Source organism: Brachionichthys hirsutus, chromosome 19 (assembly GCF_040956055.1).
Source record: "Brachionichthys hirsutus isolate HB-005 chromosome 19, CSIRO-AGI_Bhir_v1, whole genome shotgun sequence".
NCBI lineage: Eukaryota > Metazoa > Chordata > Actinopteri > Lophiiformes > Brachionichthyidae > Brachionichthys > Brachionichthys hirsutus.
In genome coordinates, this window is record NC_090915.1 from 6,596,936 (window position 1) to 6,609,303 (window position 12,368).

General features: G+C 45.3%; 1 protein-coding gene across 1 annotated transcript in view; it reads right to left on the reverse strand.

Annotated features, from left to right (window-relative positions):
- Positions 1–1,072: 1,072 nt before the first annotated feature.
- Positions 1,073–12,368, reverse strand: part of dcc (DCC netrin 1 receptor) — a 36,476-nt gene continuing 25,180 nt past the window's right edge. The window contains exons 11-29 of the mRNA XM_068752758.1: positions 12,151–12,289; positions 11,011–11,060; positions 9,751–9,892; positions 9,123–9,233; positions 8,534–8,728; positions 8,088–8,183; positions 7,649–7,821; positions 7,176–7,314; positions 6,724–6,831; positions 5,654–5,848; positions 5,522–5,554; positions 5,140–5,205; positions 4,391–4,553; positions 3,820–4,043; positions 3,496–3,612; positions 3,113–3,259; positions 2,532–2,831; positions 2,148–2,296; positions 1,073–1,162 (exon numbers count right to left, since the gene is read on the reverse strand). Of these exons, the coding sequence (XP_068608859.1) occupies positions 1,073–1,162; positions 2,148–2,296; positions 2,532–2,831; positions 3,113–3,259; positions 3,496–3,612; positions 3,820–4,043; positions 4,391–4,553; positions 5,140–5,205; positions 5,522–5,554; positions 5,654–5,848; positions 6,724–6,831; positions 7,176–7,314; positions 7,649–7,821; positions 8,088–8,183; positions 8,534–8,728; positions 9,123–9,233; positions 9,751–9,892; positions 11,011–11,060; positions 12,151–12,289 (2,637 nt within the window). The remainder of the gene's footprint in view (positions 1,163–2,147; positions 2,297–2,531; positions 2,832–3,112; positions 3,260–3,495; positions 3,613–3,819; positions 4,044–4,390; positions 4,554–5,139; positions 5,206–5,521; positions 5,555–5,653; positions 5,849–6,723; positions 6,832–7,175; positions 7,315–7,648; positions 7,822–8,087; positions 8,184–8,533; positions 8,729–9,122; positions 9,234–9,750; positions 9,893–11,010; positions 11,061–12,150; positions 12,290–12,368) is intronic.

Here is a 12,368-nt window from a genome sequence, read left to right on the forward strand (position 1 = left end):
TGTGGCCATTGCTTAGCAACCCACCAGGACAGGGCGGAGCCATCCGATGATGGGGCGTCCGGTACATTGAGTGCAAGGTGACAAATCGCTACCAGGAAGTTGAAACGATGAACCCATTTCTCAAAATGACCTCCGCACACCATAAGATCGACCTTCCTTTGTTATCGACTCCACAATAATCCGTTTGTTTTGTGACCTTTTCAACTTCCTGTTTTTCTTTTGCTTCCAGCCGCTGTTTATGGATAAAACAGGCATGGGAAGCAGAATCATTACAATGAGCTCGCCACATTAAGAATGTCCTTGTAGGCAAGGATTGGAGTTTGTCTAGTCCTGCAAGACTCGACAGATTTCATTCAGACGAGTCAGATTCCTATACGAGGATTTTTCACATCTGTTTCCTGCTTCTTTTCTAAACATTGGAATCCAGAGGCAGAAGGACTGCAGGGCTTGAGGTGATGGGTGGTTCACCAAGGGATGGAACCCCCCCCCCCCCCCCCAGGTCACAAAATGACGCAAAGAAAGGGCTAGTTCACTTTTTGGTGACTGAAGACATGCTTCCTGTGTCTTACTGTAGGTTTGGGTAATATTTTAAAATCATATGCCCAAATAAAAGACACAAAGAAGACCGTGATCATGAAAGAAAGTGAGGTACAGTCACAGTAACTGAGTTGTGTATAACTCAGCGGAGTAAAACGCGAATAAATATCACAAGAAGAGAAACAGGAGGGATCCGATAACTGTCTGTCTGTTTGTTATACTTATCCCATCATCCTGTGTCTTTAAATCAAGGCGCTCGGCGTTGGAGTTTTATAGTATTGTGTTTGAGGTTGAGGAGCCTGGAGGGATTTCAGAAGCCCCCCCCCCCCCCCCCCCACACCACACCTGTTCTGTTTGTGCAGCTGATTTAATTCTTTCCAGAAGACACTGCCCAAGACGGAGCCCATGGAGGTCTGACTTCACACCGGCGGCATCCTCAGAGGACGGACAGCAGGGGGCGGCGAGGCTTGAAGGGGGGGGGGGGGGGGGTTCCAGACTGGACCATGGCTGAAGACGGCTGGGGCGGGCTCATTGGTTAAAAGGCAGAGCCGGTGATGGCGTTGAGCTGCTTCATCAGCCCTTCTAGACTGGCCATTTGCTCTGAAAGGTCGTCCTGTTCATAAACCTGACAGGAAAGACGGAGAGAGATTTGTGTCTGTTCCTCTCTTTCTTTACCCGTTCTTGGCTCACAAAACATTTCTGGCGGATCGAGGCAAGACATTTCTGCAGAATCATTTAAAATACCTGAAGATGGATGCCATTTTTTATAATGTAAAAAACATTCCCAAACCAATGGATGCTTTTATTTTCAAATGAGACGTCTGTAGATTCCACAGAGATATGAACATGCTGATCCAGATTTGAACATCAAATATTAGTTTGGTCCACTCAAAGCTTTTAAACTGAGTAGGCATCGGCTTTTGACCTCTTTCCTGTCCTCCACTCATTTATGGATTTTTTGATTGCCTCCATTTAAACTGAACAACACGACTGCACCAGCAGCAACCAGTTAACTCTCCTCGCTAGGATCCGTCCATCTCGCCGAGTCCTCCCTCTCTCGTTTATCTTGTTTCACCTCATCATCATCTATCTCCTATTCTATCCTCTCTCTTTTCCTTCTAATTCCATCTGTTGTTCCCCCCCATTTCCAATTCTCAAATCTTCAATTACTCCTCCGACCCCCTCCTTTGCTCTCTTAAGCCTTTTCATGGTGATGCCCCCTCTCTCCACCTTCCAGCTATTTCTTCCCCCTACCCATCTTCATCCTTTTAACCCTTCTTCTTGCCATTCCGGCACTTCCTCTCTCATTGTCTTGGCATTTTGCCTTCCGTCACGCCGCAGCTCTATCCTCCTTTTCTTCTCAAACTCCTCCCTCTTTGGTGTCAGACACAAATAAGCGTGATCGTATCGTACAGCTGAAAGGCAGCAGCTGGGAGGCCGGTGTGTCAGAGCAGCGCCGGCCTTTGTACCAAGGCCCACCGTGACACTGTTTCCACTGAGCAACACAATCATATGCCCTGTTGCATGCTGGGTGATCTTATCCTGTAAACCCAGAGCAGAAGAAGCCAGAGGAGCGTCTCTCTGACATCACCGCCTCTCTGCAGACTTACATTGGCAGCAGAATCTTCCGGGGGCTTCATGCCTCCCTCCTCCGGTAGGTCTGGTGCCGTCGGGACGGAGACGGGCAGCAAAGGGGAGCGAGCCTTCCCGGCCTGACCCACGGAGGCAGTTTTCACCTGGGGTTTTGGAAGACTCGCACCTGAGGAGGAGATAAACATTAATTTCTCATTTACTTTGATTTGCTTACCCCGGATGCCTTTCCTGACGCAACTCCCTGCATTTATCCGGCTTGGGACCGGCTCAAGGGCCAAACTGGCAACGCAACGTTAGCTCCTGCTAACCGCGCTACCCATGAGGCTGCATTCGTCTTCATACTTAAACATTACGTAAAGTCTACAAATGAGCCACTGACAGAATAAACTGAAACCACTTACTGAGCTGTGACATCACGGAGGCGTGCACCTTGGGATCGGTAGCTCCCATAGGCGGTGGCAGCAGTGGGTTAGTGAAGCTCCGTAGTGGGTGGGTGGGTCGCACGCAGGCTGTTGGGATGATCCGACCGCTCCCGGGCTGGGATTCCTCTGCACCGACTGCAACAGGAACTCCTGGGACTGGGCCAACCCCCGGAACAAGCTCCACAGGTGTGGCCGAGGAACCGGCGAGGAGGGACGAGGCCTTTTGGGGTGAAGGTTGCTGCTGGAGAAGAGGATTGGCAGAGGTGTCTGAAGGCATTGCTAATGTAGAAGGAGGGGGATGAAGGGATGAATGGAATCCAAGCAGATTGGTGAAGCGCAAAGTTGGGAAAAGAGGTGAGATTTGAGGGTGGGGTTTGGGGTCAGAGAAATAGGACAAAAAATAAAATCATATTATTATTTTGGAATTGAGAAAACCACAATGTACCACAGTTTACACTTCATTTTTTTCCTAGCCTCCATCACCAAAGTGCTTGCTCTTGCAGGCCCCCACATTGGGCCATCATTTATTGTGTGTCTGTGCCTTAGCTGTATGTCTCTACCTGGTGTGTATCGGTCAACAGTCAGGCTGGGGAACGGCATTGGTCTCAGGCTGAATTTGTTGTGGGTGAAGCCACAGGAAGGAGAAGGCAGGATTCCGGGGTACTGAGAACAGTCCAGAGCTGGGACTGGAATCGCGCTGACCACCGCTGTCATAGAAACACAGACAGTCCTTCAGCAAATCAAACAGCAACAGCAGACATCAATGGTTGCATAGAATGGCAGAGGGTTACTGGGAGGGAGGGCTCAGTAAAACAAGTAAAATCAACCGAGATATTGAGGAACAACTATGTTCACTGCAATGTTGCCCCCTGACGGGACGAGCTGGAAGAGGACGAAGAAGATTGAGAAAGCATCTCTTCATTTTTCATTCAATGTTACTTACGAGTGTTGCTTGGCTGAGAGTCCATAGGAATCATCATTTTGCCTCGCGCCCCCCTCCTGGTGGGCAGGGAGCGCTCCAGAGTGGAGATCCTGCTGGACGCCTCGTCCCCATCAGTTCCTGTGTCGTCACACATTCAGAAAGCACACACGTTTCTCTCAGCTCAGCTGCATGTTGGTAGGACATGATGATGATGATGATGATGAATATATTTATTAGATAGAAGGAGGAAGCCGGAGGCAGAGCTAACAAACACCTCACAGGAGGGCCTCAAGGTGGATTTGAACCTGTGACCTTCTTGCTGGGAAGATTATTATTAAAATGTACCCGAGTGGCTGCTCTTGCTACCAATCTGGCTCTCTGATTGGCTGTGTGCAACCTGGGCGAGGTCCTGGCAGGACTGCATGGGGGACTCGTGCCCAGCGGGGGCGACGCTGGGAGCTTTCTGCATGTTCTTCATCTCCATCTCTTCGTGATGGATCCACAGGTCCGGCGGCCGCAGGTCCTTCTGGCTGCCCTTCCTCTTACTAGCGCCGTGGCTCGCTCGCTTCCTGCAGACAATCAGAAAGACAGGACACAATGTAGCGCAGACAGAGGACATATTCTGATTGATCTGCTCTGAACTCAAAGCTGATTGATAAATAACATTTACCGACTGAAGCCAATTTAACTCGGCCTTGCGTTTATGGACAATGCAAAACTCTCTTCGCTGAAACTCGACAGATTGATTTAAAATGGTCATGAACTGAAATGAAATAATGTTCTACCTGACAAAGTAAATGTTAAGAGCTGGAACACAACATGAAATAAAAGTACAAATGGATGAACTGCAGTTTAAAATAACACTGACTGAAGGTCAGACATTACTTTGACTCCAGAGAGGTCACATCTGTCTTACTTCCTTTGCCGGGCGGAGGAGTGGCGTGTGCAGATGAGAGCCACGATAACAACCACAACCACGGTGACGGCACCCACAGAAACCACAACGATGACCAGGAGGTTACTGCTCCTTTGAGGCGTGGCGCTGCCATCAGGGGGACGCATCTGACCAATCGGAGACTCTGAAAGACGAGAGTAAGAAAATGTCAACCACACTTTTACCTTAATTAGAGGTACAAGGATTCTAAAATATATAAACAAACAAACAAACGAATAAAATAAAACATTTCTTCATAGTGAAATTTGACTTTTTATACAAATCATATAAAACACAGATTACATTTAAAGATTGCATGTTTGACTAAAACTTCCTACTTCAAAATTCAGTCACAAAGAAATCTGGTTCAACTTCCAAAAATTTAATAAAATTTCATTCTCATCTTGTAAAATATGATGAGATAAGATGAGATGAAATGAGAACATCATATATTTTAGATATGGGGAGAGTTGCTGAAGATAAATACTACTACTGCTGTACTTTCATCTTGTCCCCTGAGGGGTCGCCACAGCAACCCAACCTTCTCCACTTCACCCTGTCCTGCCCAACACCAGCCACTCTCATGTCCTCCCTCCCTACGTCCATGTCTCTTCTCCTGGGTCGTCCTCTAGCCCATTATTTCCTCCAGTGATCGCTATTGTGACAGTGAATTAAAAAACATTTCTTCCTTTGGTGATACAAGCACAACTGTGTGTTTCTATGTGTCTGACCGTTGATGCTGCTCCGATCAATCAGGTTGGTGTCAGATGGCCAGTAGGCGTGGTCTCCACCTCGACCTGGAAGGTGGAACAAAGAGGACCATCAGGAAAGAACAAATAAGAACAGATAACAGCGAAGCTGAAGAAGAAAATGCAATCACTGTAAAGATGGAATAAAAAGAAAGATTGATCCCTCGTTACAGAATAAATTACATTATGACACACACACGTCTTTATGTCATACAGTACTACATATGTAATGTACAGGAGTGTCATCTCGTCTTGAGTGCATTTAGTGCAAATCTCCAGGTTTTAGAAGCCCTCCAGGATACTAACTAACCTGTGACCTGTAAAGTCAAAGACTACAAAGACACAGTGCAGGAATAAAGCTCACCTTGATCATTGGCCATCTTGTCTGGATGTTCACCTGAAAGATATTGCATATGTTAATTATTGAACAAACTAATAGATCTGCATCTGGCTGGACCTTCAGTCAGACACTGCACTGGCTGATTTCGGGACGCACCTTTGGCAGTCCTAAAGTGGACGGGCTCAGAGAGGGGGCCAACTCCTTTGGTATTCTTGGCCTGTATCTTGAAGTAATAAAGCGTGTCGAGGTTGAGATCCGCAACCTGATGGGTCAACCGGTCACCGCTGATTGTCTCCATCACCCAGTCATCAATTGGTTTGTTCTTTTCCAGCGTGTAGTACAGGATGTATCCTGTCAGAGTAAGAGTCAGATCATTATGTATCCAGCATGAAATACAGTACTTCGACAAGAGCGGTAATGATGAGCTTTATAGGAATTAATTATTCCCTGTTCTTGAGAAGTTTGTAATAAAATCTAAAAATGTTCAAGGAAAATATTTCCTACATCACATGCAAACATCAGTCAATAATCAACCAAGATATTGTTAACGAAAATGTTAACGAAAATTTCAAAGTGATCCAGAATCCAGGATCTCTTCTGGATCAGCACCAAAATGGTATTGTCTGTTCCTGAAACATTCCCAACATTTCATTTCATCAAGATCCTTCTGTAACCCTTTGAGTTATGTTGCTAAAAGACAGACGGACAAACCAACGGCAGGGAAAACATAACCTCCTCGGCAGAGGTAACAATTGAGAAGTGTGTGTGTGTGTGTGTAAACACAAAGGAACAATATTTAGGGACATATTTCTTGTCAGGCATTTTATAGAGCAAGTTAGTCACCTGAAAAAATAATCAGAAAGTTAATTGAAGATCAAGTGATAAACACGTGTGTGTACTTTGTAGTATACTTTGGAAGACCTGCAGTGTTTGTGTCGCAGTGTAAATACATTATGTATCTTTCTGTTCCTGCTCTCTATCACTCTTTCTTCCTCTTATTTTGGACTCTCTTCCTACCTCTCCCTCTCCCTCTCTCTCTCCCCCTCCTCAACCCAGACAGATGGCCGTCCACCATGAGCCTTTGGTTCTGTTCAAGGTTTCTGCCTGTTTAATTTTTCAGTTGGGTTCTGTCTTTCCCAGCTAATCCTGTAAAGTGTCTTGAGGTAACTTTCTGTTATAATCTGGAGAAATTGAATTTAATTTGAAGCATGTGGGTAAACCATCACCTGTGATTCGACCGTTGGCCTCCATTGGTGGTTGCCAACTGATTAAGATGGCTCTGGGTCGGCCCTCACGACTGATCACAGTCAAATCTTTGGGGGCGGAGCTAGGAGCTGTAATGAAGAAGGAAAAAAAGCACTGCTATGTGTCTCGGCGCATGCACACTTAGTATATATATATATAAAGAGAGAGATAGCTGGGCTAGATGCAGAGGGTTTCTGCAGGAATGGCATCCGGCATAAAACTTTGCTAGAATTAAGCATGTAATCGACTAGAAAGTTGATTTGCTGTAGCGACCCCTGACCCCTGACAGGAGAAGCCGAAAGAGGAAGAAGATATAGAATGTCAGCTGACAGACAACCATCTGTCTGACTACAGAAAGGTTGTAAAGTTAGGGGGATCTGTTAATTCAATAAGGTCCTCGTAGAAACTGAAATAGAAATGAGAAGACACCTACCTGCTTCATATGTTGTGGCATGTGCCGTCATACTCCAGGTGCTAGACTTGCGACCTTTGGTTACCATGACAGCAAACTCATACATAGTGTTTGGTTTGAGGCCAGTGACAGCGTGGCTGAGTGCTGTGGTATCTGCAGACTGGACAGAAAAGGATTGTATCAGTAAGTGGGGAATTCAACTTTAAAACTGAAGCTGATGTTGAGAATTCAATTAGTACACTGTTAAAAAGAGTTTGAGACCTGATTTGTTTTTACACTGAACAAGTGTCAAGTCATATTTTAAGTAACCCCCTCTTCCCAAGACGGTTTATTTACATGCACGGCACTATTGTGTCTTTGTTTATACGATCTATCTTCCCTGCAGGTCTTTCCCTGCTACACCTGTAAAGATAACTTCCTGTTGTGATCTAGCCCTATAGAAATAATATATCACATTATGCAATGGTGAAGAACAGGTACACAGGAATGTTTACCTTGTACTTCCCACTGGTGGAATAGCTGGTCTTCCACTTCACAGAGTAGTACCGGACCTCAGATGCCTTCTGGTTCTTGGTCATGGAGTTGTCAGCCCAGGAAACACGGACCGAGTCGGAGGACAGAGCCACAGCTTGGACCCCCACTGGGGGTATCATGGGAGTGCTGGTGTCTGGCATGGGAGTTGGGTATTTATCAAAGAGGTGGAAGAGGTCGTCCTCAGATGGATCTATGCGGTCTGGGGCGGGTGTAGCATTATTAAGAGGAGAGAAAAATACCAAGAGTAAGAAGACAGCAAGATAAAGCGCCAGAGAGGAGTCGGATTTAAAGAATGAAACACAAGACAACAGCTGCACGCTTAATCTTTCACTTTATTAGCTGGCTGTGACTCCAGCATGATGTCCATGACATAAAACGTTATTACATGTGTTATTGTACCTGTCAGAGATCGTGTGACGGCGCTCTCGTACAGAGGAACTCCGTCTCCAGCATTGTTGAAGGCCTTCAGGGAAATCACGTAGTGCGAGCTCGGTTCTGACAGACACAGCGAGAGACGGAAGGATCATGCAAAGAGCACATCTTTATACTTTTCATTCAGTAACACCAGACGTGTACATTATAAATGTCATTGTATTGGCTCAGAAACACTTTTTAAAACACCACGCAAACGTTGCTGTCTTTATGAACGCTACAGTCTGATCAAACCAGGTCAGGGTTTCTCGGATCTGCCTAAAATAACTGAGTGCACTGCTTTATTTCCTCTAATATGGGTATTAAATGAGTTTGTAAATACTTTCACATTATGGAATGTGTTGCACTTCTTGCACTTTGATTGTGGCAGCTTGACTGGAAGAAAGTACGCTGTACTCAAATCACATTCTCACCTAGGTTTTCGATGGAATAATACCGCTGCTTGTTGTCCACTCGGACCGTCTCGGCATAGGGACTTCCCACTCCATAGCCAATGATGTAACCTCGAACAAGGATGTTTGGGCTTAGGGGTGGAGTCCAGGACATGATGATGCTGTTGGGTAGTGGCCTGACATGCAAAGAGCTGGGCTGATCCGGCACCTGACTCTCTGGAGAAACACACGTGATGAAATGATACATGTAGGAAGAACACATCAAGAGGAAGAATAAGAGCAATTGTGTGAACTGATGCTAACCCTGTTAACTGTGTATTAAGCCCTGACACTGTGTGTTATTCCTCAGCATCAGATTAGATCAGATTAATGTGTTCTCGGCCCTCATAAACCTTTATTGAGGGATAATCCATTGAAATGAGATTTGGGGCTCCCTCTGTCCCAAACGCAGATAGTAAACATATGTTTGTTTGTGAACTGGGCAGCTTTCTGCTGGACAGGACGTCCTTCAGACCTGCAGTCCAGTCTGAGCCGGAGGTTTGCAATCATTCTGCTACAGAGATTATTAGCTGACCAAAGCCAAGAGTAATTTTATAATCTTCATTTGTACCGTCCAAGTCGTTCTCCGGCGTCTCTGCCGTGAACCAGTCACTGGCCGGCCCGGTTCCATTAGCTGTCATGGCTGCGACCTGGAAACTGTATTGACTGCCCTTCTCCAGACCTGCAGGCAGATTACAGAGATTAAGTCACAACTACAATATCAACTTAAATAAAAAAGGCTACATATGAAGATTTGTGTGCTGACAAGTCAAGATTTCAAAAGATTTATTGTCATTGTAGCACAACAAACCTATATTCGAGCAGCAACACTGCATAGTTTGAAATACACAAACCCAGACACCCCCCTAAAAAGGACCCAAAACATAACCCAATGTGAACATTTATCCCATTATGACACCATGCAACACAAACTAATAGCATTAGCATCATCAGATGTCTCATGAGAAATAAAGTACAGGGCAGGGACAAACTGTAAGACAGGTTCAGTGAGTGGGTGATTGCACTGCTCCTGATTAGGGATGTCCTGACCCGATCACGAGTAACGTCAGTAACAATCTATAAAAGTGCAACTGTTAACATGAACAGGAGAGTAACTCTTGATTGCCCACAGATAAAGGGAAATATTGATGGAGAGATGGACGGATGAATGGAGAATACATCAAACTGCAGAGACTCACCTGTGAACAGGTACCAAAAGTTGTTGGGTTCTATTGCCTCTTGGTCTCCACGGCGACCAGTCTTCCTGTATTTGATTTTGTAGGCGGTGATGATGCCATTCTGGGCACTGTGTGGAGGTGGTTGCCATGACACCTTGATGCTCTGAAAGACAAAAGAGAAAATAACAAAGGTTTAATGGGAGATTGTAAGGGTTTTCTCAACCCCTCTTCCGGTTCTTGTTCTCCATCGTGGGTGCGTAGTCAATGAGGAGAATGTGGGACGATGCTGGACAGACCCGGGAGGACCAAAGGGAGAGTGAGGGTCTGCTAAGAACGTCGGAGAGAATGAGATTTGCATCTCAAGTCTCTGGATCTTGATCCTGCTGCTGCTTTTCATTCACATGGATTTGCCATTGAAAGGAAGACAGAGAACTGAAGCTATGGCTTCTGTAAGACCCTTAAAAACAGGAAGAGAGCCTCCATCTAAATTAATGTTCCATCAGAGGGCAGAAAGAAAAAAGGATATTTATATATTTGTTCTTTTTGTGTGCTTATACAACTTTTCTAGTTCAGGAAACAATTTAGAAACTCCTGTGTTTGTGATGCTGGACAACATTTAACCTTCATCCTCAGAACTTCAAGATTTTGTATCACAGAGTAGCTTCACCAAGTGATGGATGAAAAAGATAAGAAAATACTGACTGTGGAAATGATTCAGAAAGTGTCTCCTTTGTTTCTGTAAGCTGAACTACAGTGTATGAGCAGCATAATGAGCACCTCATCCATTGTGTGACGACACACACACACACACACAGGTGAGTAAACACTGAATTAAATTTGATCATTTGTTCGTGTCCTCTAGTGAGGACAGAGAGGGGGACAGAGAGAGAGAGAGATGGAGGGAGTTAATGCCATCTGAGGAAAAGGAGCAATTACTTGGAGGGCAGACTGACTATTTGCTCTGAAATATAGCAGGCAAAACAATGTGTCATGCAATTTAAAGTGTATGTATGAATAACAATTATGATTGTGAATTATTTCAGGGGCTATGTTGTTGGGAGCTTAATGCTCCTGGTACGCTCTCCCATGACAAACAGGTCCTGGGTGGTCAGAATAAGGGCGCTTTCACACTGCCACTGTTTGCTCCCCTTTAAACGGACCAGAGTTCCTTTCCTCGGATAAACCGCTCCGTTTGGGCTGGTGTGGAAGCGCATCCAAAACTCTGGTGAGGATAAAACAAGTAGGTTTTTGGTTGCTCAAAAGTAAACAAACAAAACTCACCCTGGACAGGACAACTTCTAAGGTGATGTTCTGAGGCGAAGCACTGGGAACTGCAGAGATGAGCACAAACAAACCAAATACTGTGCATGAGCTTCTTCACAAGTCAAAGATAAGCCGTTGCTCACAAACATAACTGCAGTACACAGTGAGCAAAGGCATCCTTGTATTGGCAAACAGATCAAAGCAATTTCTGCCCTCCCGTGTACACCAGTTTCTTTACAGAAAGCATAATAAATGTTTCGTACTACATACAGCGAGCTTTAATCCTATATATCCCACATTAACTAACAGCACCACCGTCCTTTTTACAGTGCTGGTTCCTTCTTGTTCTAACCCTGTTTGGTGTCGGATTACAGCTGTCAATCAATCATCCCGATGATTTGTGTTTAATCTCCGAGATCTGAACGGTATAAGTATGGCAAAACGTGACGACCTCTTTACCCTGAATTATCAGGATGTCCAACTGATTCAGAACGTAGAACGTAGAAAGGCCCCAGGTGGAATCGAACCCGGGACCTTCTTGCCGAGAGGCAACAAGACTACCCACCACGCCGTCCACAAAAGACACCAAAAATTTTAAAATAAAGATGCTGTAAAGGAGAAGCAGCAGGAAGAGGAACCAGGTGATGAGGAGGAGGCTGAAACGTGTGGTCACGTTCCATTAATTAAAGACAGACGTAGGACGTTCAAACTGAGGATCATGATTAGCATGAAGCCCACATCTGTCTGGACAGACGCCTGATAAGCTGCTGACAGTTAATCTATTGATTCAGCTGCTCACTGAGCGAGCGAGAGAGAGAGAGAGAGAGAGAGTTTTATGGAGGATTCAATTAGCTTGCATGTCACTGTTATCATAGCAACGCAGACAGTGTGTGTGTGTGTGTGTGTGAGAGAGAGAGAGCGATTTGAAAAATATACTTATGGTGTGTTTGCAGCAGGAAATGCGCCTCCATTCTCTCTTCTGTCTGGAAACACAATGAGCAACAGTGATGTGTGTCGTGTAACAGTGACGTGTAGGTCGGATACCTATCGGATTTAGGACCACATATCCAAGTGGCCTGGGTCACATTTGAAAAGATCAGATCCAGGTTGCTGTCTGAACGTAGATCAATAGAGAGCAGACGTTAAGCTCGAGCTCACCATCTGAATGGGTGATGATGCTGATGGTCTCTGAGGGCGTGCCGGGTCCATAGCGGTTGATCGCTAAAACTCGAACTGTGTACTGGGTGAACTTATTGAGTCCATCCATCTTGTAGTTTAGTCCTTTCACCTCCACGCCCTGGAAACACATTTAGAGCAAATCACACTTCCTTCCAACATTCACGTCATTTTTAAACCTTTAACAACCTCAGCATTGA